Source organism: Solanum pennellii, chromosome 4 (genome assembly GCF_001406875.1).
Source record: "Solanum pennellii chromosome 4, SPENNV200".
Lineage (NCBI taxonomy): Eukaryota > Viridiplantae > Streptophyta > Magnoliopsida > Solanales > Solanaceae > Solanum > Solanum pennellii.
Window position 1 is genome coordinate 3,774,039 of NC_028640.1, and position 22,481 is coordinate 3,796,519.

Sequence of the window (22,481 nt, forward strand, 5' to 3'; positions counted from 1 at the left end):
AATTATTTATATGTGATTAAATTGCTTAAATTATAAACTGGCATTGCATATCATGGCATATTACTGATGTATGTATAGTATATTAAAGGACGATTTGCGAAACCGCAGCCGTACTTTTTTATACTCACCCTTTTTCGAAATTAGCTGCAATTTATTGATTCATCATGCGTCCAATGACTGTCGCGAGTTCCAGCCCAAATTGTTCTTTTGGGTTCACGGTTTTTTCAAAAGTCACTTCTAGTAAACTAGCATAGAGCCAAGCCAAATCTCGAATTTATGAGCATTTGAACTAAGATGACCCAACACCCAAGGCGTGTTGGTCCCATTAGAAGCCCACCCTGTGTCTACTTGGCTTAAATTGCCAAAAATAGACAACATGCTTACGTGTTGATTGAAGGATGTATATGTGTTTTTAAATAATTTATTGTCTGTGGGGTGGGGGTTAACTAATCTTTGTCTGCTACTTTTGTAGGATGGATCCGACACACGAGCCTTTGAAAACAAGAATGGTTACCGTCTTCGATCCCTTCCTCAAAGTATGGTGGAGATTCATGAATAAGGATGACAAGATAATAGTTCAGAAACACATAGGCTATCTTCCGTCGCTGCTAGAATGAAAGCTTGGCCCGGTTTAATCGGAACGATGACGAAATTTTGAAATGCCTTGGCCAAGGAACTTATTGATCGGTTTGCTTACAACATGAAAATTGTTCCCGATTGATACTCCTTGGAAAAGATGAAACAAAAATCCACTGAAAGCTATAGAGAGTTCGCCTACAGGTGGAGAAATGAAGCAGCTAAGGTAAGGCCGCCTATGTCTGAGAAAGAAATAATGGAAGTGTTTGTGCGGGTGCAAGAGCCCGAATATTATGATGGAATCATGTTGCTCGTTGGAGTGAAATTTGCTGAGATAGTCAACGAGATTATCGAAGATGGTTTTAAGACAGGGAAAATAGCCCGCATTGCCGCGTCACCTGGATCGTCGGGATTGTTAAAAAAGAGAGAGAAGATATTGCTGCTGTCTCTTATGAGGGGAAGAAGACCCCAGAAGATCATCGTCCTCGACCTTTCCATAACTCCTACCAAGCTTACTACACGCAAGCTAGTCATCCAAACAATCCTCCTCCAGTCTACCAAAATACCCTCCAAGTTACCAAAATTCACCTCATGTTTACCAAAGTCCTCCTCCGCTTTACCAAATTCCAACACCAGTTTATCAAAATGTTGCTCCTAACTGTGCCAATGTGCAGTCGAGCTATAGAGCACCCCTTCCAGTCTATCAAGTACAATCTCCAGTATACCAAAATGCCCCGACGAACTACCAAGCTCCATCACCAAATTATCAAACAAATCCATATCCCAGAAGCCAAGCTCCCCATATAAGTATCAAAAGTTATCAACAGGTGTCTCCTCCCCAACAAGGCAGTTATGAACTACAATTTTTTTGAATCTTTGAGAACTTCTTCAACTTTTTGTTTCTTACTTTAGAAACATTAAGAACATATCGTTTAATGATGTCGCATCTAGTTTTAGCTATATTGTATAATATACAAGAAAAAAAATGTCATAACAAAATATCGACCACTAGTCTATTAACACAATCACAGTAATGCTTAAAAAAATATGCAAAACAAGTAGTCATTTCAACATAAATCGATAATGTCATTACCATATACATCATTTAACTCTATCAAAATACAGTAAAAACTTTCAAATTGATAGGCGAGATAAACATAAAACTGCTAAAAAAATTCTATGCATTATTCAAATCAAAACGTCATTAACGATGCGAATTCAAAAACATTAACTAAAAAGGATCAGATTTTTGAATTGTTAAGCAAAAATCTAAAAGTCACTGCATTACCGCAATAAAATAAATAAATCAAATGAGTAAAAGTTCGTGAAAATACGATTAAACTTACCTTGGAGGAAGAAACTTAAACAAGATTCAACTAAACTTAAACTAAACTTAGGGAAGAAGATTGAAGAAAAAAAAGACTCGTTCAACTTTATTTTGAAATATCTAGAAATGATTATGGGATCTTATGTCTATTTATGGTCTAAAGAATGAACGATGGAAAGGTTGGTTGTTAGAGAAAGCTGTGTTTTATGGAGGTTTATGGTTTCGATAAAGTTGATATATGGAAGACCAAGAGGCACATTGAAGAAGATTATCTGAGAAGTTTTAAGGTTTGCACTGAAAAAGTTTTTTAATATTGAAGTTTATTAAACATTTTTTTATATTGGGGCTATACTTTTATTTTTTGGAGGGATGAAATTTATTAATATAGAAAATGATTTTTTTAAAACTTGTATTTTATCCCCAAATTTCTCAAATTGATGAAAGGGTCTCTGACCCCACAATCAACCCCACTTTTTAACGTTTTTTCAACTCAATCCTAATAAATAAATAAAAATAAATTAAATAAGTATGAGCTAAAATAAATTTCGGAGATGGGCAAAGTACCATATCTCAAATAAGTCCAACACCACAAGTTGGTTATACATTCGAAAAACATGTCAATGCTTGAAACATAGGAAGCAATAAAGAAAATAGGTTCAAACGCTATAGCATATATACTCTTATGTCCAAGTAAAATAGTATAAATAACTCAATTGTTACTACAAAACAAGTTAGAAAAATACTAGTTACATTTGTTAGTTTCTCTTCGTATACCTTTTTTTGTTATTTTAGTGTTTTACTTGTTTTTGTTTTATAACGCGTCATCAACGTAAGCTTATGTCATTGCAAATACTTCAAAAGTATCAAAGTCATTTTTTTTTTGTTTATTTTTGTCTAATTATTTTTCTTTCACTAATAAGTTAAATGTCAAATATAGTTAGTCAAACTTCAAAAGATAAATATTAACAAAATTTATTAATAATCAAGAGAAAAAAAAAAGACAAAATACATAAATAAACATTTACATTTAGTCTCAATCAACATTTAAACACTTAAACTTTGACTATTCACATCTAAACATCGCAATTAGTATAAATTATATCAGTTGAACATTTTAACTTATAAAATAATCATTTATACACCTTCAAAATTTATATATATCACTTCAGTATATCATCAAATATCTACAGAACACAACATAGATAAATTAAAATGTGCTAGTCAACTATCAGTTGAAATCAAAATCAACATGATATGTCTAGATGTACACTCTCAAAAATTAAAATACATACTTACTGAACGAGGTTAAAATTAAAAATTTGTTTATACCGATTTCGAAACCACAAAAGAAACGAGATGGAAAAAAATAATCTTATATGGTCTAAGTGTAATTTACAAAAGTTTGTACTTTCATGGTGGTGGACTATGAATATGTCAACAACAGTGCACTTCGCACGCAATTCTCACACAAAATCTCAACTTTGTTAACAGCACAAACACTTTTGCACGATCTTCCTATTCACTATAAATAATAATAATCGCCGAATCAACGCCATTTTTATAACTTCATTCGATTCATCTTCTTCATCGGTGTTGTGGAAAACCCTAATTTGAAATTGGAGAAATACGAAAATGTCGTGGTTAAGATCAGCTATGAACAAAGCAGTAGAGGTTGGAAATAGCAACCTTACACGCACTGTCAGAAATTACGCCGATTCCGTTGGTCACGCAGTTGCTGAAGGAGCCAAAATTTTACAGGATCGCATTGTAAATCTCCTTACTGATTAATGTTCATTTCAGTTTTTTTTTTCTGATTTTTGAGCTTAAATTTGTGCTGGAATCAAATTTAGAAAATATAGTGCAGTTTCCTTTTTAGTTTTCTTCCCATAAATGGATACGAACTGGTGCTCTGCGGTTTAAATTGTGTAGTCTTAGCTACTAGACTGTTAAGCGGAGAAAATTTGCTGTAACAGTTGCAGAGGGCGTCAAAATTTTACGGGATCACATTGTAAATATCCTTACTAATTAATGTTTATTCATTTGTTTTTCTGCAGTTTTCCTTACTTTTCTTTTAACCGCTTAGACTTGAACTGGTGTTTTGGTTTAAATTGTTGAATCTTTAACTACTAGGCGATTTCCTTAGGGATGAATAAGGAGTGCATTTAAGTGATATCAGTAATTAATAGTTGTCCAAGTGTGGACGGGGAGAAATTTGCTGCATTTTTACAAATTGCATTTCAGCATTTGTATAGGAGAATTAGAAGGAGAAGCTGGTAAAGTAGTCTGATGAGAATTGAAACGATGTGCTGGTTGCAAGTCATTTTATTAGGAGTCGAGCCATTAAATTTGAAGGAGATAGATTTTGTTGAAGAATGGATTGGTTTGGAGAAATGATTTGATGATTATTGAGAGGGATGGTAGAGGGCTGGGTGGTAAATTCTTCTTATAAAAGAATCAGCTTTATGATAAATTGAATTGCAGAAGAACAAGGAAAAAGGAAGAGACAGTTTGCACGAGCCTTGTCATCGGCAGAGTTCAGCAATAGCAGAGTACAGAAACTAATAACTGAATGCAAGTATTAATATCAATCAGAGAAAATAAGCAAATGCATCTAACTAATTTGTTTGCTTTGATGATACATCAATTGTAAAAGAGTTAAAAAAATATTTGGCTGGAAAAAAGTAAGAAATGCTACACGGGTATAACATATAGCACAGAGCTCAAATACTGCTCAACTAATAAAATCTTGTGAATTGAAGGAACTATCCATTCTATGTGTAGGAACCCTTGTGATTGCACTACATTTCTTTAAGTGAAGTAAAAAAATCATTGCTAATTGGTTTGTTTACGACAGGGGAATAGGAACTTCAAAAGCTTTAAACAGACGGTCCAAAGATTGGAAGAAGCTTCTATTTCCTGCAAGGGACCAGAGAGAGTTCAGTTAATGAAAAGGTGGTTAGCTGCACTTAAAGCAATTGATAACATGTCAGAGGTTTCTGTTGAAGATAAAGAGAAGAACAATGAGCAGCAGCATCCTTCCGAGGAAGTAAGAAAACAACCACTGGTGAGTAGCTTGATCTCGACTGCTGTTGCTCTGTTATCTTTCTCCTATTACCATGAAACAGGATTGAATTTGTTCCTTGTAGACACAATTTCTCTATTTTTGTCTTTTAATTGCACATGAGAGAAGACGATCTGAGTAAACTAGTTTTTTCTTCCTTTAAGATTACTGTCTTGTACACCTTGCAGTTTGGATGCTTTTTTCACCATTCGATATTCAGATGAGGTGAAAAGAAAATGTTCTAACAGTTTGTGTTCATTGATTTTCTTTGCCGTTGTTTCATCGTATTGAATTGTCTTTTATATGTTGATCTCAGTGTCTGTTATTCTCCTTCATCATGGTTCTTTTGCTGCTTTTGAGATCTTTGCTCTTTCATCCATCTCTATCTGTTGTTTTAAAATCAGTAAGGCAGCCTCTGACTTCACTTTGTCCTGTATCCTGCTGTGATGGCTATTACCTTCCTATTGAACTAACTTGTGCATAGTATCGGATTAATGCCCCTTGATTATGTATGCCTCATGCACCAACTAGATTCATATACTTAGCTGTTGCCTGTTGCAGCATCAAGACACACTATAAGGAATCATCCTGTGAGTCACTGGTGAAGCAGTATATTTGAGTGTGGCCTCCTCATTATGTGCAAAATTTAACTTTAGAAGAAAATGCGGATCAGGGATTAGATTTTACTTTGAGCTGTTTTTGTCTTGACAAGCTTTATATGAGTTTTGCTGCTTCTAATGTGAGGATTCTTGCTACCTATTCATGAGCAGTGTATGGAATAATTTTTTTTGCCTTTAACTAGCATTATGTACTTGTTGTGAATATAATCCTCTCAAATCATTGCTGATTTTTAGATTGGACAAGGAAGAGATAGCACAGTGATAAATACCCTCCACTTCAAATGATAAGATTGGAGAGTTTGAGTCATTGAGGGAGTAAAAGTAGGAATTGGCCACTGTAGGGCTCTTGGATAGGGGTTCTTTTGCATGAAGTTCACCATATCAGAATAAACAATCTGATTATTTAGATTGTTGTCTCCCTCTTATCTTTATTTTAGTTACAGGCCATTTCTTTATACTTTTGTTACTTAGACATGGAGCAAACACAATCTGGAATTTTGGTGTTCTTTTGTCTTTCGCATACCTCTTCTTTGCTTGTTGATGCCATTGCCGTTCATCCTTCAAAAATTGCATTCACAATATTTGGTTTCATGCAGATTGACTTAACCCATATTTATAATGTTATAGGTTCTCTATTATGATTCTGAGATGGGCGGTGAGCCACTGAACTTTCGCGATGTCTTTCTCTATAGTAAAGCGTTGGAGGGCATGCTGATATGTATGGTATGCTACGTTTCTAAGTCCTGCTTGCTTTCAGCAAAGAAGTTGCAGTTATTTTTGGCTTTTCCTGTTTCACTTTGGCTCAATTTTGATCTTCATGATTGCTTTAATCTTTTCAAGAAATGTTACAATTATTGTCTCATTTGAGCAAAGACACCTATGGAGTGTTTTATTTATACAATATTTTTAAAAAATGTTGTATTTGGCTGACTGTACCTCTGGAGAAAAGTTGGTGCTTTATTATTGTCCGCCAGGTTATCTAATATCTTTTGGTCTTGGACATTTCACATGTACTTTGCTTGTCATGTGGATCTCAAATTGCTTATCACGCATGTTCACTCTTTTCTGTGATTCAGATTCTTGAAGCGCCAAACGAAGAGGAAATCTCTCTCCTTCTTGAATTATTTGAGTGAGTTCTTTTACTATAATGTCCATGAGTATATGATTTTCATAGCATGCAATGTGATTTTGATAACATGTAATTAAAGCGTTCTTCCAGTGCGTGGCATGTGGGGAGTGGGTACAGTTATTGACTGAAACTTTACTGTGTTTGGTCACATGCAGACTCTGTCTCACTGGGGGAAAAGCGGTTCACAGTGCAATAATCAGCAGCATCCAAGATTTGTCAAATGCTTTCTCAAACTACCAAGACGAAGTATTGGTAAGGGGACAATCTTTCCATTTTAATAAACATATGCCATAACTGATAAGGTATTGATTTTGGCGCGGCTCTCTATTCAATCCATTGTCAGGTAAAACGTGAGGAGCTATTGCAGTTTGCAGAAAGTGCCATCACAGGGTTGAAATCTAATGCAGATCTCGGAAGGTATTACTATTATAACACCTAAAATTTTGACATCTTTTTTATATGAACCCCAGGGTTGGAGCGAATTATTTTGAAGTGGAATTTCCTTCTTGTTTTCAGAGCTTTTGGTGCTTAGTTTCCTTATTCTTAGTGGACGAGTAACTGCATATTATCTTATGATAAGTAAGTGCATCTTATTAAGTCGAGTGACAGGAAAGCTCCTGCTAACTTAATTAATTTAGGATGGGAAGAAACAACAATACATTTAAACATGACGTTAGTCACCTTTCAAAGAAATGTATTTTTAAACATGAGCTATCTTATTTCCTTCTGATTCCTTCTATGTAAATGAAATGATAGTTGTAGAGCCTTCCAAGAGTGAAAAAAGGGATTCATATATTATCAAAAGACATTTCCCTTTAGTGTTAAGTTTTGGAGCCTTTCACTTTGTTTGTTTTTTTAGAAAAATTTATGATATGGTAGGTATAGCAGAGGTAGCCAGTCCTTGAAACCTGATCTAGAAATCATTTGAGACTTTTGTGATCTTAAATTTGTTTATGATCTAATTCTTTCCTAGACATGCCATTTATGTAAAAGACAGCTCATTTCAAGGACCTTCTTATCAAGCAAAGAATTCATTTTGACCATTTTAAAACAATTATTAATGATGGTAAAATACAGGTCACATGTTTGATATTCTGCCATTTTAAAAAAATATGCTTTTGTTACGTGGGGGAAGGGGATGCCACTTGTGATGTTCGAATCTTTCACTTACTTTTGAAGTTGAGGGTGCTTGCAAGTGAGCTACCACTCAACCCCTTGATATTGTTCCATCGATATCTGCTTTTGCCTAAGGTTTTTGTTTTGGTTGTAATAAATGCTTTCCACCTGCAGAATTGATGCCGAAGTCTCTACATTGAATAAACAACTTGATGAAATAAAAGCAGTAAAGGATGCAAGTGGGGATCATGAAACGATATCCGAAGAGACTGCGGCTTCAATAGAGGTGAACCAGATTGGTGCTATATTTTTTCCTTTCGTTGCTCCATCTACTGTATTTTATTAGGCATAATCAATCTGGCTTGGGACTAAGAAGTTGAATTTGAACACATGTTATATAAGCGGTAGAATGAGAAACATTTTAGTGGTTAAAGCTAAAGTAATCGATGAATTACGCATCATGATTTAACCTTAAATTGTTAAATGAATTTTGATGAAAGTCTTATTAGATGTTGTTACACAGAAATGCAACCTCCTCTCTAGGAGGTGTACTCTCTTGGCTAGCTGCTAGAGGGGTGATTTTGGCAGCGCATAATCTGAGAAATGCAAGGTTGGTGTTATATGTGCAAGTAGGTGGGTGAGGACATGCATCATCTTCTTATACATAGCGAACTTACCATGAGGTTATTGTGGAGGACACGGTTCAGCGGTTTAGGATTTCTTGGGCAATGCCAAAAACTGTGAAAGATTTGATGTCTTTGTTGGAGGAGCTGGAGGAGGAGACGTAGGGCATGGAACGTGGTTCCTCTTGCGATGATGTGGGTTGTTTGGACTTTGGAGAGAGAGAGAAATAGGAGAGCTTCTGAGTGGATAGAGTCGAGTTTTATTCAGTTGAGGAGTAGTCTCTGGTCACTTATTTTCTTTTGGTGCACCCGTAAAGTTCTATGTGGTGGGGGAGTTTGTAGAGAATCACGTCTTTTTGTAGATCATTTGCTTTTTGGTATACCCCATTGTAGACGGACAGATTTTTGGCCATTATGAATGAATTACAGTTACCTGATGAAAATAATAAAAGAAAATGTTGTTTCTTGAATGAAAAAACCGGAATGGATCTGGTAAGGTGGTGCTTTACATATGTTAGTATTTACATAATTTGTTCATTTATAAAATGGAAATGTTCTTCAGGCAATCCTCTCCATTTATATCCATATCATAAATCTGATCAGTCGTTCAGAATTTCCAAAAGCTTACATGTTTTTATTTTTCATTGTAGTGTTTGGTCATGGCAAGTGATACATGAAGTTACTGCATGAGATTCATTTTCCATTGCATCAGGAATGGACTTCTATACTTAAAATTAAACTTACCACAAACATATATTTCTCAAAACCTTGTTATTTTATGAATTAGCTTTTTGAAGATGGATGTTGCATTAGGGACTTCCATTAATCTAGCATGATAAGAGACCAAAATGAATGAAATTTTCCTAGCACTGCATATATTAGGCCAACCTACTTGTCTTTTGTAATTAGAAGTTTATGACAGTGTTGAATGACCATTGTATTTTTCCAATAGGCACTGAAAGTAGCACTTGCTCATATTCGGGTCTGTTCCAGATTAGAAGGGCTTCTACTGAAGAAAAAATCTCTTAAATACGGGGACTCTCCGGAAGTCCATTCTCAAAAGGTATATTATCCCGTTAAGTTTGATCTGATCATGTTTATTTTCTGCAAAAAGGCCTGATCTCCCTTTTTGGGGTGAATCATACTTCTTTTTTGCTTCATATGTTGCCTGTCAAAAACTCGATATATCATATATGTGATGTGCATTAGTGTTTTCAAGTCTCTGGAGTATTTGCCCCAAGGTGATATTGTCTGCCTGCTTATTTTTATGCCTTGGGTTGTCCGTCTCGTATGTTTTGAAATATTTCTTCTTAAATTTTCTTTTGAATATCTGATTAGTACTTAATTTTTCTTCTAATTTAGTATTCATTGGCTTCGATATTGTATGGACCTAGATATCTTTAAGCTCAAACTCACGATCGACTCTTTTGTAAAGCATGCCATTGTCCGACTTGGCGGAGTTTACCATATTTCAAATTCTTACTACGAGTTTCTGGTTTCATTGAATCTTTCCTTTTCTTTTCCTTTGGGGATTAGTGTTCTACACTTTTTTGATGAAGGGCGTAGTGTTCTACTGAGTCTGTGCTACTCCTACAACTATATTTTGTGAAATAGCTGCTTTGCTTCTTCCCTTACTATTTGTTGGGATAGAGTATGGTGGATATCAAGACAGATCTTTTCAGTTGTTAAATCAATCTTTTCACTTTGTTTTATGTGCCAATATGCTTGAAAGTGTAAGGTCGGCATGTCCCAGTTCCTTTAGTTCTCTGAAAGCATTATTCTTCTGATAATTTGTTTTTAACTAAATTTTATCAACACAAAGATCAGTGGACCTTATTAAAAAAAGACCAGTGTAATTGATGAGGCTAGCAAATATCCATCCCTCTACACAAATACTAGGTGCTTTGCATCTTCCACAAGATTCAAGCAATATTCAACTATTTGCAGGTTGATAAGTTGAAACTCCTATCTGAATCTCTTGTTAGATCCGCCAACAAAGCTGAAAAGGAGATCTCAGATGACAGGTTAAAACTGCACATTTCAATCTCTGTCTGTGACTTGTTTAAAGTTGACAAAGCTGCAAGTTATTTGATTAGTGACTTACAAGGCCAAGACCTTGGCCTCATATATGTTTCTTTTATATTTTTTCATCTTTTATTTACTCAATTTGTTATGATGGTGGTGTCTTGGCCAGCTTGCGTGCACACTTCCCATCAGCATAGGTACCAAACAACTCTGTCCACCAAGGCTTAGGCATGTGAGAAGAAATCCCCGATTACTTTTTGCCTCCACTGGGTTGGAACCTGCGACCTCATTGTTCTCTTCCCATTCCATTGATCACCAGGCCATACCCTTGGCGCAAACTTTTTTTATCTTTTATTTGTATTGCATTGTGGTATAATTGCAGGGGCAACTCTCCCTGAAGTACATGGGAGGTGAATGGAAAGTGCTTGATTCTTGAGTACAATTTAGATCCTTTATAGCCCTAAAAAGAACCTTTGTATCACCATCTCTGATACATTTATAGATAAAGCGCAATGGCCTCATTTTTGTGAAATTACTTGGGTTTTCTGCTTGGGGAATTGATATCAAGTTAGCATGGTTCTGTTTAAGTTTATTTAATAATTTGGAACGAACACTTTCAGTAAGCATGACTAATAACATCATTTATACTGGGGAAATATCTGCATCTTGGTTAAAACATTTATTTACTTTTCTGAGGCTGGAACTGAATTTAGAGTTTGATTATCCCCCATGTGATTAGTTCTGTTTTTTATGCGTTTATGATGGAAACTCACCTTAGAAAGGCTTGAAAGAAGAGTTTTTGCTTTTTGAGAAGTTTTCATCCAATATATCGCTAGATTATTCTTTTTAAACATATCTTACTAGATTACTATGCCTCTTTCCAAAAAAAAATGTTTGGCTCAGAGAAGCAGGACCTACCCGTGTTGAGAAAAGCATTGAAATTACTGGGCTCGTCATAAACCACAGAAGCTGGATCTACCAGCGTAGCATGAATATTAAGTTGTTAATAAGACAGCTGGGCTGGCTACTTGTACTTGGACCTGATGAATCTAATTTGTTGGTCCTTGTGCAAAGGATGTTGGACAATTGAAACTGCTTCTCTTTAATTTAAGTTTTGTCTTCTATGACGATTCAAAGCATCTTAATTGAGTTGGTTTTATATAATTACTCTGTGTTTACTTGTAGGGGTTATCAGCATGAAATATCTGATGATTTCATATCAGTTATATTGTAACACCTTATTCCTTCTATACAATGATGGCTCGTATCAAGTGTTTTATGCGCTTCTTATTGAAAAATTGCTAAATGTGTATCGACATATCTAATCTTTCTATTGCCACTTCTAACTGTGGCAGAATTCAGAAAGAGGAGGCACTAAAATTTCGTGTTGCCAAGACCAGTGAAGTGGGTGAAATAGAAAAGGTAATGCACTTATAGGACATTACATTGTTGTTGGAATGCTTCATATGTTCCAAATGTAGTTACATAAAAGACATGGGTTTTCCATGCATTTGTTGAAATTTCCTGATGTGGCTGCTTTTGATTTGTAGTTAACACTTATACTTTTAGTTTAAATAAATAAAGAATTTCTAAGAAGAGAATAAGAAGATGAAATACCCCTTTACACTGTGTCTACCTGTGCTTTATTCTTCTTTAACATTGTTTTTTGTAATATTTCCTTGTATTTGCCGCATTAACCTTGACAAGTTAGTGAAACCAGTTTGATTTTCTGCCTGGACTAAAAATTTTTAGGTTATGGCTCCTTTGCTTGTGTTTTCAGGAATTAGCAGCTGAGATCTCAGCTCTTGAGAAACAAAGGAATGAAATTGAAGCTCAACTGAAGCAGGTAAGCAGTTGGTGGAAGTCATCTCCCGTACCTTGTTTTTAAGTATGTTAATAATTTACATATAAAAATAGAACGAAGCCCCTCCTTCATACAGTTTACAACTACACATACAAGTTGGACGTTTAAGATGTGTTCTCGGAACATATGTGCCTACCTTTAAAATCTCTTTGTCATATGAACTTCAAGTTCTATCTTGACTCGAGGGTCTATTTGGAAACAACATCTCTACCCAAACAAGGTGGGGTAAGACTGCGTACACACCACCCTCCTTAGACCCTACTTGTTGGATTTCATTGGGTATGCTTTTCTTGGCCTTCAAGTTGTTCAAAATTTCATGCTTGTATTTTAAAGGAGAATGCTAGGCACTATATTTTAGTTAGATTGATGAAGGCCAGAGACAGATCTACGGGTTTAATATGTTAGATGAAGACAAGGTGTTATGATACCTTTGCCTCTCCCTAATTCTGCAATAATTTTTCATAAAATTCATACAAGTATGATTACATAAATTGCCTTAATGATATGGGGCCGGCATGACTGAGAGACAAGGTCTCTACAAGAAAATTATCATCTAAGAAAAGCTTCTAACGTTTTGGAACTCAGAAAATGTTGACTAAGTAAGGTTCCTTCCCTTCTTTAAGCTTTACTGTTTTCTTTAGGGTACACCGAGAATCTTCAATGCCAAACTGATTTTGATTTAAACCCCTTCATTTTATTAAGCAATTTTATAATAAGATATTATTTTAGGGTGAAGCATTAACTATGTTTTTATTATAATCTGCTTTATCAATCATCCTTCTCTATCTCTCTTTGGAACAAAGGATAATAGAAGATAATGATGACATTTCACATTTTGCTCTCTTCTAAGTGTTTCCAGCATAGTAGGCATATGTTTTAGTTAGTTTAAGAAGAGAAAAACTTTTAGTGTTTTCTTGCTCTGAAAATGGTGGTGGTTAATACTAAATACTCACTGGATGTGTAGGTTCTGGTGGCATAACCTAAATGTCAATGTGATAGGGATGTGGATAAGTTAAATACATAGTTTTTGAGGTTAAATCTTAATGCATTCTTCACTCAACTTTACTACCTAACAACTTACATGATTATTGACTTGCACTACCTGTTTCCGCACAATTTTCCATTATCTCTCAGTTATACCTGTCAAATTGAGATAGTAAAGAAGGTATCCATGATAAGTCTTCACCAACTGAAAAGAGTTTGAAATAGTTCTAATTTTTTCCATTTAAATTGTGCTAATTTGCCATGTCACTGTCCTGACTAAACTGGGTTCTTTTAGGTCAATATCTCCTTGGCAGCAGCTAGTGCACGCCTTCATAATGCCCGAGAAGAGAGGGACCAATTCTATGACGCTAATGATCAGATTGTTGCTCATTTAAAAACTAGAGTATGTCTTTTATTTTCTTTTGACAATCAATTCTTCTTTTGCTTAGCTTCTCCTACCTCCAGTTCCAAAGCTGTATCCGATATGGATGTCTATTCTTCTCCTTTACATTTCGCCATGAGTTCTCTATATTGTCGTAGGAAGGCGAGCTATCTAAGACCATTGGCTCATGTAGAGTGGAAGAACACGTCGTTAGTTCATGGATCAAATTTTTGGAGGATGCTTGGGTTCTTCAGTCTTCCTATACAGAGACCAAAGACAAGGAGGCTAAGTATGTTACAGGATTTACCACATGATCATTCTTCCAAATTTCAGAAAAGAACCTTTTTACTTCACCTAATATTATAGTTTGTCTAAATGGTGACACTTGGAACTTGGTAGTTTTTCTTTTTGGTAATTGTTGCTGTCTTGTGTTCTTCTAGAGTTGAATTGGAAAAGCATGAGGATTATTTTGTGAACTTGGTCTTGCAACTTCTCTCTGATTACGAGGTACTTGTTTGAGAAAGTATTTTATGTCGTCCTTTTTTCTGAAAAAATATTTTGAGTAACTCTTTATCTATTATGTGTTGCTTGCACAGAAAGAGTTGAGGCCTTCAATTGACCGTATTAGAAAATATGTGGAAAATTTGAAGAGTTTAGGTGAAGGGTAAGGCCTTTCTTTGGATTCATAAGCCTGCACATTTTTCTGCTCACGTTCTTAATTGTTTATTTTGTTTTCATATAGCAGCTCAGCAAAAGAAGCTGGTCTGTCTTCAGGTGAATCAAAAGCATTGAGCCCTAGGAAAAGTCTGGAGTTGGAGTACCTGGACTATGAAGCCAAGGTAAAAATTGACCGCTCAAAACCAATCTGATGAACATCATGAAATTGGTATTCCTTTTGAGTTACGAGTTTTAATGTGCCTCCACTCTTTCTGTCCAAGACCTAAACTTAGTGGAGGTCTTGCTCCTTAGTTTGTGATTAGTGTTGAATATTATAACAAGTGTCTTTCTAGTTTCGAGCAGCTAGACTTTATACTCAATTGATATTTTATGCTTGTGGTACCATCCTAATCTCTGAGGCTTGAAGCTGGTGATCTTCACCTTCCCCTCGTTTATGAGTTGGAAACCTTCTTTATCCTTCCAAATAACACTTAATCCTTTCTGCTTCTATGTTTCAATATCGAACTATGTAACGTTGAAAAGAACCCAGTACCGAGACCAGTTGTTTGGTTTGGTCTCCCCTTTTACTTTCTTCCAACTGTCTTGCAATATCAAGCGTGATTCCTAAGGTATATGTCTCATGGTAGTGCAGATTATAACCACCTTTAGCGTAGTCGACAACATGATGGAGCAGTTCTATGCTCAACACGGGAAAGTATCCAGGTTTGCTTGATGCTTTTACTGCTTCCGATAGCTTTTATTGGATACCAAGCTCCATCAAGTGATATATATATATGTTTTCTTTTCACTCAGGAAAGATGATCCAAAGATTAAAGGGCTGTTTGAGAACATCGAAAAATTACGAGAAGAATTTGAATCTATTGAGAGACCGGAACTGGAAATGGAGATCCCGGATGCCCCCACCCAAGAGGGAGATGCTTCATCTCATAATATTCCTGATGAACATAAATCAGATCCCGCAAGGAAGGCAACAGAAGCCCCTGAAACTGGGACGAATGAGGAAAACAAACCACCTTCTACCAAAGCAGAGAATGTGTCTAACGCTGCACCCAATAAAGTGCCGGAAAATGTATCAAGTCCTGCGAGGAAGACAATAGAAGCCCCTGCAGCTGGCGCAAAGGAGGAAAAGAAACCAGCTGCTACGAGTGCTGAGCAAATGTATGAAGCAGAGTTGGCGAAATTGGAATCCGAGTCTGGAAACATTAACCAGGATTTCACTGCAGAAGAGATTGGTGGCTGGGAATTTGATGAACTGGAAAATGAATTAAATTCTGGGACTCGCGCAATCCCTGAAAAAAGATAGAAATACCTAATGATAAAACTTAAGAAATCTTCTATCCATGTCTAATAATGTTTGGATGTAGTTTCATGTATTTATTCTGTGTAAATTCGCGAACTTGCGGAACTGCATTTCATATCAGAATCATGTAGAAACTTTGCTAGGATGATTATATCCAAATTTGTAGTCGACTAGACCCGGTAAGCCAGAAAATATTAACTCACAGGTTAATTTTATTTCCGTTATTCTTAGATTTTACGTTATCAGTCTCCTATTTGATGACTTTATCTAAAAATTATTATTCTGTCTGCATTTTTCCTTATTTCTTTTTTCTTTTAATCTGGTGTGTTATTTTATGCCGTTTAGTAAGCATGCATATTTTGCTGCATCATATTATACAGAAAATGATGAGTAGGAGTAAATATCGAGGGTCTATTAGAAACAACCTCTCTACACCACAAAGGCAGGGTAAAGTTTGTGTATACTTTATCCTCGATACTTTTTTGGATATGTTGTTGTAGTTGAGTAGGGATGAGTCATTTGGTAAGGAGACAATGCACCTTGTAGAAGTGGTAACTAGGAGTTTTCACCCCGGAAGGATGTGGTCTAGTGTAGTAGATGGAGTTCCTCGTCTCTTAACTAGAGATCTCAGTTTCAAGTCTTGGATAAGAAAAAATATTGGTAAAATGATTATATTCGTATTGTAGTTTGATTATATTCGCATTTGCGTTGTAGGTGTATTCTAAAGGCATCGCTCCTGATATGATTTTTTTCATATGCAGGGTTCAAACTCGAAAGTTCGGATTAAAACCAACCCAACGCAACCATGTTGATAGCCAAGTATTTGAGGTAAGTGGTCTTGAACTTTCAACCAGTATTATGTATCCTATTAATGAGACCTTTCTTTAAAGTAGTTTAATTATGTTAGTTGTGCTACTATCGGATAGCACATCCAAATTATTGAAGACAGTTTTAACTTTAATACTTAGATATTATTTACCAATAAAAAATATATTCTTAACTTCCTTAAATAATAATTATATTTAATCAATTATGACGAGTGATATTAATAATCTAGCAAATAAGGTAGATTACCATTATAATAGGTTTAAGTACATATTATTGTACTCTTGTAGGTCATACTTAACCTTAATATGTAAACAAATCTATACGATCTGCAATATACTTATCAGGAATTGGGATATGATATGAAAAAAGTAATATTTTAAGTTGAATTTGATGTTCTATTTGGTATATCAAATGCACCCTAAAGTTGTCCGAATAAATCGAATATATACTTCAACTAATTAGGCGATCTGTTACCTTCTACACATATCAGAAAGTCGAACATACTCTTTAACTAATTGGGCCTCTATTTTTTTTCTTTAAAAAGAGATTTTACGAAAGAAATAGGTCTCCACAATTCTTAAAACCTGTTTTTCAAATTCTATATTTCAAATTTGAAGTTAAAATAATGGACCGATTTTGGTATACACATGTTAATAATATGTATTTGAGGATCATCAATATATCATTAATGAGTTGGTTAAATTTCAACTCTAAAATTTAAGTGTAAGGAGATGAGCTAGTTATTTCATTGTCTCAGACATATAGGGTATACTTTTAACTCTTGTATAGGAATAAAAGACAGCATTAGGTGGGGGTCTGGAAATTATAAATTGGGATATTTAATACCATCAACATTTTTAAGTTAAAAATAAATTTTTGCCATTTAATTTCTTGTTTTAAAATTTTCAAAAAAAAAAAATGTGTTAGGGGGACGGGGGATAAGCGAGGGATTACTTTTTGAATACTGAATAGTATACTTTACGTCTTAACAAAATATTTAATTTCATACTCAAATATTAACTTAATTACTTTATAAATTATCTAATGAGTCCGAAACCTAAAGAAGCCATAAAAATATAAAAGTGACCAAAATAAGTCACTATTTTAGTATGTAACTAAAATAAGCTTAGTAGAAGAAATAGTTTCACTTGATCTGATTTTCTAAACGTTTTTCGTTAGTGTCATAATGTGTATTTTAATATATAACGAAACTTTTTCTTACACTTTATAAAGTGGAAGAAAATCTTACACTTTATAAGAGGAATATTCTTCATGTTTTGAAGAAGTTTTTTCTGTGTTGTCATACAATTATATGATTTGACATATCATAAAAACGAAAAAAAAGTTATATTAGGTATTTTTATTTTTTTATTCTGAAAAATCTTCCAATCTCTATTTAAGGACGTTTAAACATAGTTGATCGCATCTACAACATAAAGTCTTCTATTTTTCTTCATTTCAATCTCAAAAAGAAAATGTCTTCTACACCTACAGTTAAAGTTTCAATTTATTGGGATGACGAAATTATACATGACGAAAATACCATTTATTATAATTGTCCTCCCAAACACAATACTAAATATCCAATTAATTTTTATTTACAAGACATACCGTTTAAAGTTCCAATTGTAAGCAAAATTACTACTTTATAAAGTAGAAAAAAAAGTTACACTTTATAAAATGTAAAAAAAAAATTCATTTTATATTAAAATACACATTATAACATTAACGAAAAACTTTTAAAAAATTACATAAAGTGAATTTTTTTTCCCCACTAAACTTATTCTAGTTACATACTAAAATAGTGACTTATTTTAATTACTTTTACATTTTTATAACTTATTTAGATTCTGAACTCTTATCTAATTATATAAATAGGTGTTATATTGTTATATATATGATTTAAATCTCTCAAAGTTAAAGATTTTTTACCACTAGAATTGAATGAGGGGAGAGAATATGTATATAATTCTATTCACTGACCTCCAATTGTGTTCATAAAGAGACATGAGACATCCAATTTGCACTTAGGTCCACCTAAGTACACATTTACTCTCTTCGTCTCAAAATAAATATCATTTTAATTTATTTTATGATAATTAAAAAAATTAGAAAATATAACTTATTAAGTAATCCTTATTTGTTAGGCATTTTCTTGAGAATTGAACACTATTAAGAATAGTTAATTAATACAATAATATATATAAAGAGATGAAAAACAATCTATAGGCACACAATAGTACTTAACCATTATGACATTTGAAACTACTAGTTGCAAAAGTTCTACAACCATATAAATCTTATGACTATAAAAAAAATTAAAAAAATAATTTGTTCTTTATTAAACGTTTAGCTCGGTCAAATAAATTCACATAAATTGAAACTTAAAGCCACTATATATAACCTATATAATCCTCCTCTCTTTATAAATGATTCTCAAAGCTCAACTACACTTCTTACTATATACCACCCCCTCCCCTCATAGAGTGAGTGAGAAAGAATAATTCAATGGAAGATGCACAAATATGTGGTCATTCAATATGTGACAACAACAATGGAGAAGAAGATTACATAGAATTAGAGGTGATTGGCTCATCAAATTCCTCCATTTCTTTATTCCATTTCAAGAAAATTTCTCCATTACCTCAACATGAAGTAGCTAGATCATCAGAATTTGAATTCCAAATGTTGTCTAACTTTATTGATAGAAACACAACAGCTGATGAACTTTTCTATAATGGTAAACTTCTCCCTCTTGATCATATCCCTCTTCACAATAATCCAATTACCAACAAATTTCTTCATGTTGGCAAAAATATTGTTGATTTTGAACAATCTTTTAGCACCCCTTATTTACAATCTTGCAATCTTAGTCAAGAAAACTACTTCTTTAACTACTCAACAAATCATGAAAGTTCAAAAAATTCAAGATTTCTTCATGTTAACAAAAAAATTGATGATTTTCAACAATCTTTTAGCACCCCTTTTTGTCAATTTTGTCATGTTAGTAGAAAACTCAATCAAGAGGATTACTCAACAAAAGATGAAAGTTCAAAAACATCAAACTTTCTTCATGTTGCCAAAGAAGTTGATTTTCTTGAACAATCTTTTAGCACCCCTTTTTGTCAATCTTGTCATATTAGTAGAAATCTCAATCAAGAAGATCACTCAACAAAAGATGGAAGTTCAAAAACATCAAAATTTCTTCATGTTGCCAAAAAAATTGATGATTTTGATCAATCTTTAGATACCCCTTTTTGTCAATCTTGTCATATTAGAAGAGCACTCATGAATGAAGAAGAGTACTACTCAACAAATGATGAAAGTTCAAAACTTTTTCATGTTAGCAAAAGTTTTAATGATTTTGATCAATCTTTAAACACCCCTTTTTGTCAATCTTGTCATGTTAGTAGAAAACTCAACAATCAAGAAGACTACTCCTCCTACTCAACAGATGATGATCAAAGTAGTTCAAAAACATCAAAAATTCTTCATGTTAGCAAAAGTTTTGATGATTCCAAACAATCTTTTAGCACCCCTTTTTTCCAATCTTGTCATGTTAGTGGTGAACTCAACAATCAAGAAGACTACTTTTTTGGCTACTCAACAGATTGTGAAATTAGTTCAAGAAAGTACTCAAAATGGCCAAAAGTGTCATTAACAAGAAAGCTAAGGCTTATCAAACAACTCTCATTTGATCATTCAAAAATCAAGTGTTTGATTAACAATAGTGTCAAATTAGTAGCCAAGAAAGATTTTTTTGGGAAAATTCATCATAAGAAGTCATCATTCTCTGGAGCTATCAAGAAATTGTTAACAAAAAAAACTTGTTCTTCAAAGAATTCAACACATGGAAATAATATTCAAGAAATGCATTTGTTAGTGAAAAACAAAGATCATCATGATGTGTATACTGAAGTTGATCCAATTCAAGCTGCTATTGCTCATTGTAAAAATTCTCATCAAGTACAAAAGAAGTTTAATTCAAGAAAGAGTAATGTAAAAGATACTATTGTACTTGGAAGGTCATTATCAACATCAAGAATTATCTTTGAAGAACAAGAAAGAATAGACCTATGCAGGGGTTAGAAGTCTTTTTTTTTAAGGGTAGGGTCAAAAATATGTTTAAAGTATCTCGATTTTTCAAGTTTGTTCCTAAATTATCAGTTGTGCGAGTTTTCTATATACCTCAAATTATCACCAATTATTTTATTAAAATACATCTTAACTATCAACTGTTTCGTTTTTTTTTTCTATCTAAAAAATGGTGATATTTCAGGTAGGGAAAAGAAACAACAGATAGTTGAAGTGTGTTTAATTTTGATAAGTAGTTGGTGATAATTCAGATAGTAAATTTGTAGTCTTGTTAATCAAAAAAACGAAATACTTGAACATTGTATTTTTTTTTCAAACTTGTCTTGAACTGTGAGTTGAGAGTCTATTCATAATAACCTCTCTATCTCACAAGTAGGAGTAAGTATGTGTATACTCTACCCTTTTTCTGCGTGTGTTCTATTATTTGTTGCTTCTCTTGTTTTGTAAAATCATTTTCTTTTGACTGATTTTTCTAAAACGTTAATTGTGGAATTATGTTGAATATATTGTTATTAATATAATTTTGGTCTGAGATTAATTCTAGTTCGGAGAGTCCAGTATCAAAACAAACATTATTTTGACACAATGTATGAAAATGGATCTTCTCTAAAAACCTACATCAAAACAGACATTCTCGAAATGTAAAAATAAAATAAAAATTTGAATTTCCCCCATTTTTGGACGAACAACAATTCATAAAAAAGGGACAAACTTTAAAGAAAATATTGTTTATAGTTTTTAATTTTTTTTAAGTATATTCACGTAATAGATATTTTCTGCTTCTATCTTCATGAGATAGAAAATTATTTCTAATAAATTTATAACACAAAAACGCATTACTAAAACAAGTTAAAAAGGAAGAAAACAACTACTAAAACACTATATATGTTTTAATAAAAGAATAATCTATTTTACTAGCTAGTTGAATAGTTAAATGAACACGTAATACATAAACAAGTAATTTAACTTAATTTTAACTAATATTTATATGGTTTAATTTCTGAGCGTGCATAAATAAATAAATAAATAAATAAATAAATACCTAACAAACTAAAAAAGCATTTCTTGAATGCATAATGAAATTATTAAAGATACACAATAAAATGTTATATCTACTTTCTGAGACCATTTATGATTATAATAAATCAACAAGTAGGAGATAATTAAGAGGAATTTAATGAATAACTGTCTGCTCAAAATTAAATTGAATCATCTCTGCACGTTTTAAATTAATGTAAAAATTTAATAAGCCACGTGAATCAAGGATGCTCAAATAAATATTCTTTTTGGAGAAAGATTAAAATACATGTTTTTTGGGTATAAATATATGAGTTTGTTTACTATAAAAAATAGTATTTTTTTATATAAAATATTCTTTTGAAAAGTAAGTGATGGAATAGAGAAGAGAATATGAAGCTGAGAGAAAAGATGAGCAGGGGTGGAATCGTCGAGGGTTAAGTTAGTGACGAAGTCAAAAATTTCATGAAATTTTTTTAAAAATTACACAATAAAAACTCTTTTTAAAAAGAAAAAAAATATTGTTAATGAAATTCAAACAGACGAGTTCGAGGTGTTTGAAACTGTTAGGATACAACAAATTGTGTATATTACTTAAAGATAGATATGCTATATTAGTAAAAGAAGATAAAAGATGAATGAGAGAAGGTAAAAAGAATTACCATATTTCGTTTTTAGTCTTCTGAAAAAAAAATGATTTCTTTCTTTTTTTGTAATATTTTAACTTTAACTTTTCACGTGACATGTTTAAGACCACAAGATTTCGACGATTTTCGTGTGTTATAGCACACTTTTTTTTGGGTTATCCGGATTCAGACGTCAAAAATGCCAAATTTTTTCGTGGACGTCCGTCAAG

The 22,481-nt window shown here is 33.3% G+C and overlaps 1 protein-coding gene across 4 annotated transcripts; it reads left to right on the forward strand.

Moving 5' to 3' along the window:
* The first annotated feature begins 3,334 nt into the window (after window positions 1-3,334).
* Window positions 3,335-15,922, forward strand: LOC107017995 (coiled-coil domain-containing protein 18-like). 4 transcript variants are annotated; one of them, XM_027916440.1, is made up of 19 exons: window positions 3,335-3,670; window positions 4,758-4,967; window positions 6,212-6,307; window positions 6,661-6,713; window positions 6,869-6,965; window positions 7,057-7,130; window positions 8,004-8,115; window positions 9,103-9,114; window positions 9,405-9,515; window positions 10,400-10,476; window positions 11,833-11,899; window positions 12,258-12,323; window positions 13,621-13,728; window positions 13,866-13,996; window positions 14,148-14,214; window positions 14,304-14,371; window positions 14,450-14,546; window positions 15,017-15,087; window positions 15,178-15,922. In XM_027916440.1, exons 1-19 carry the CDS (start codon window positions 3,536-3,538, stop codon window positions 15,686-15,688), a joined length of 2,163 nt encoding a protein of 720 aa, XP_027772241.1. In that variant the 5' UTR covers window positions 3,335-3,535; the 3' UTR covers window positions 15,689-15,922. The 4 variants fall into 4 exon arrangements, with proteins under 4 accessions (XP_027772241.1, XP_027772242.1, XP_015073806.1 ...); XM_027916441.1 differs by having other exon boundaries at window positions 14,453-14,546; XM_015218320.2 differs by lacking the exon at window positions 9,103-9,114 and having other exon boundaries at window positions 3,336-3,670; window positions 14,453-14,546.
* The last annotated feature ends 6,559 nt before the right edge of the window (window positions 15,923-22,481 follow it).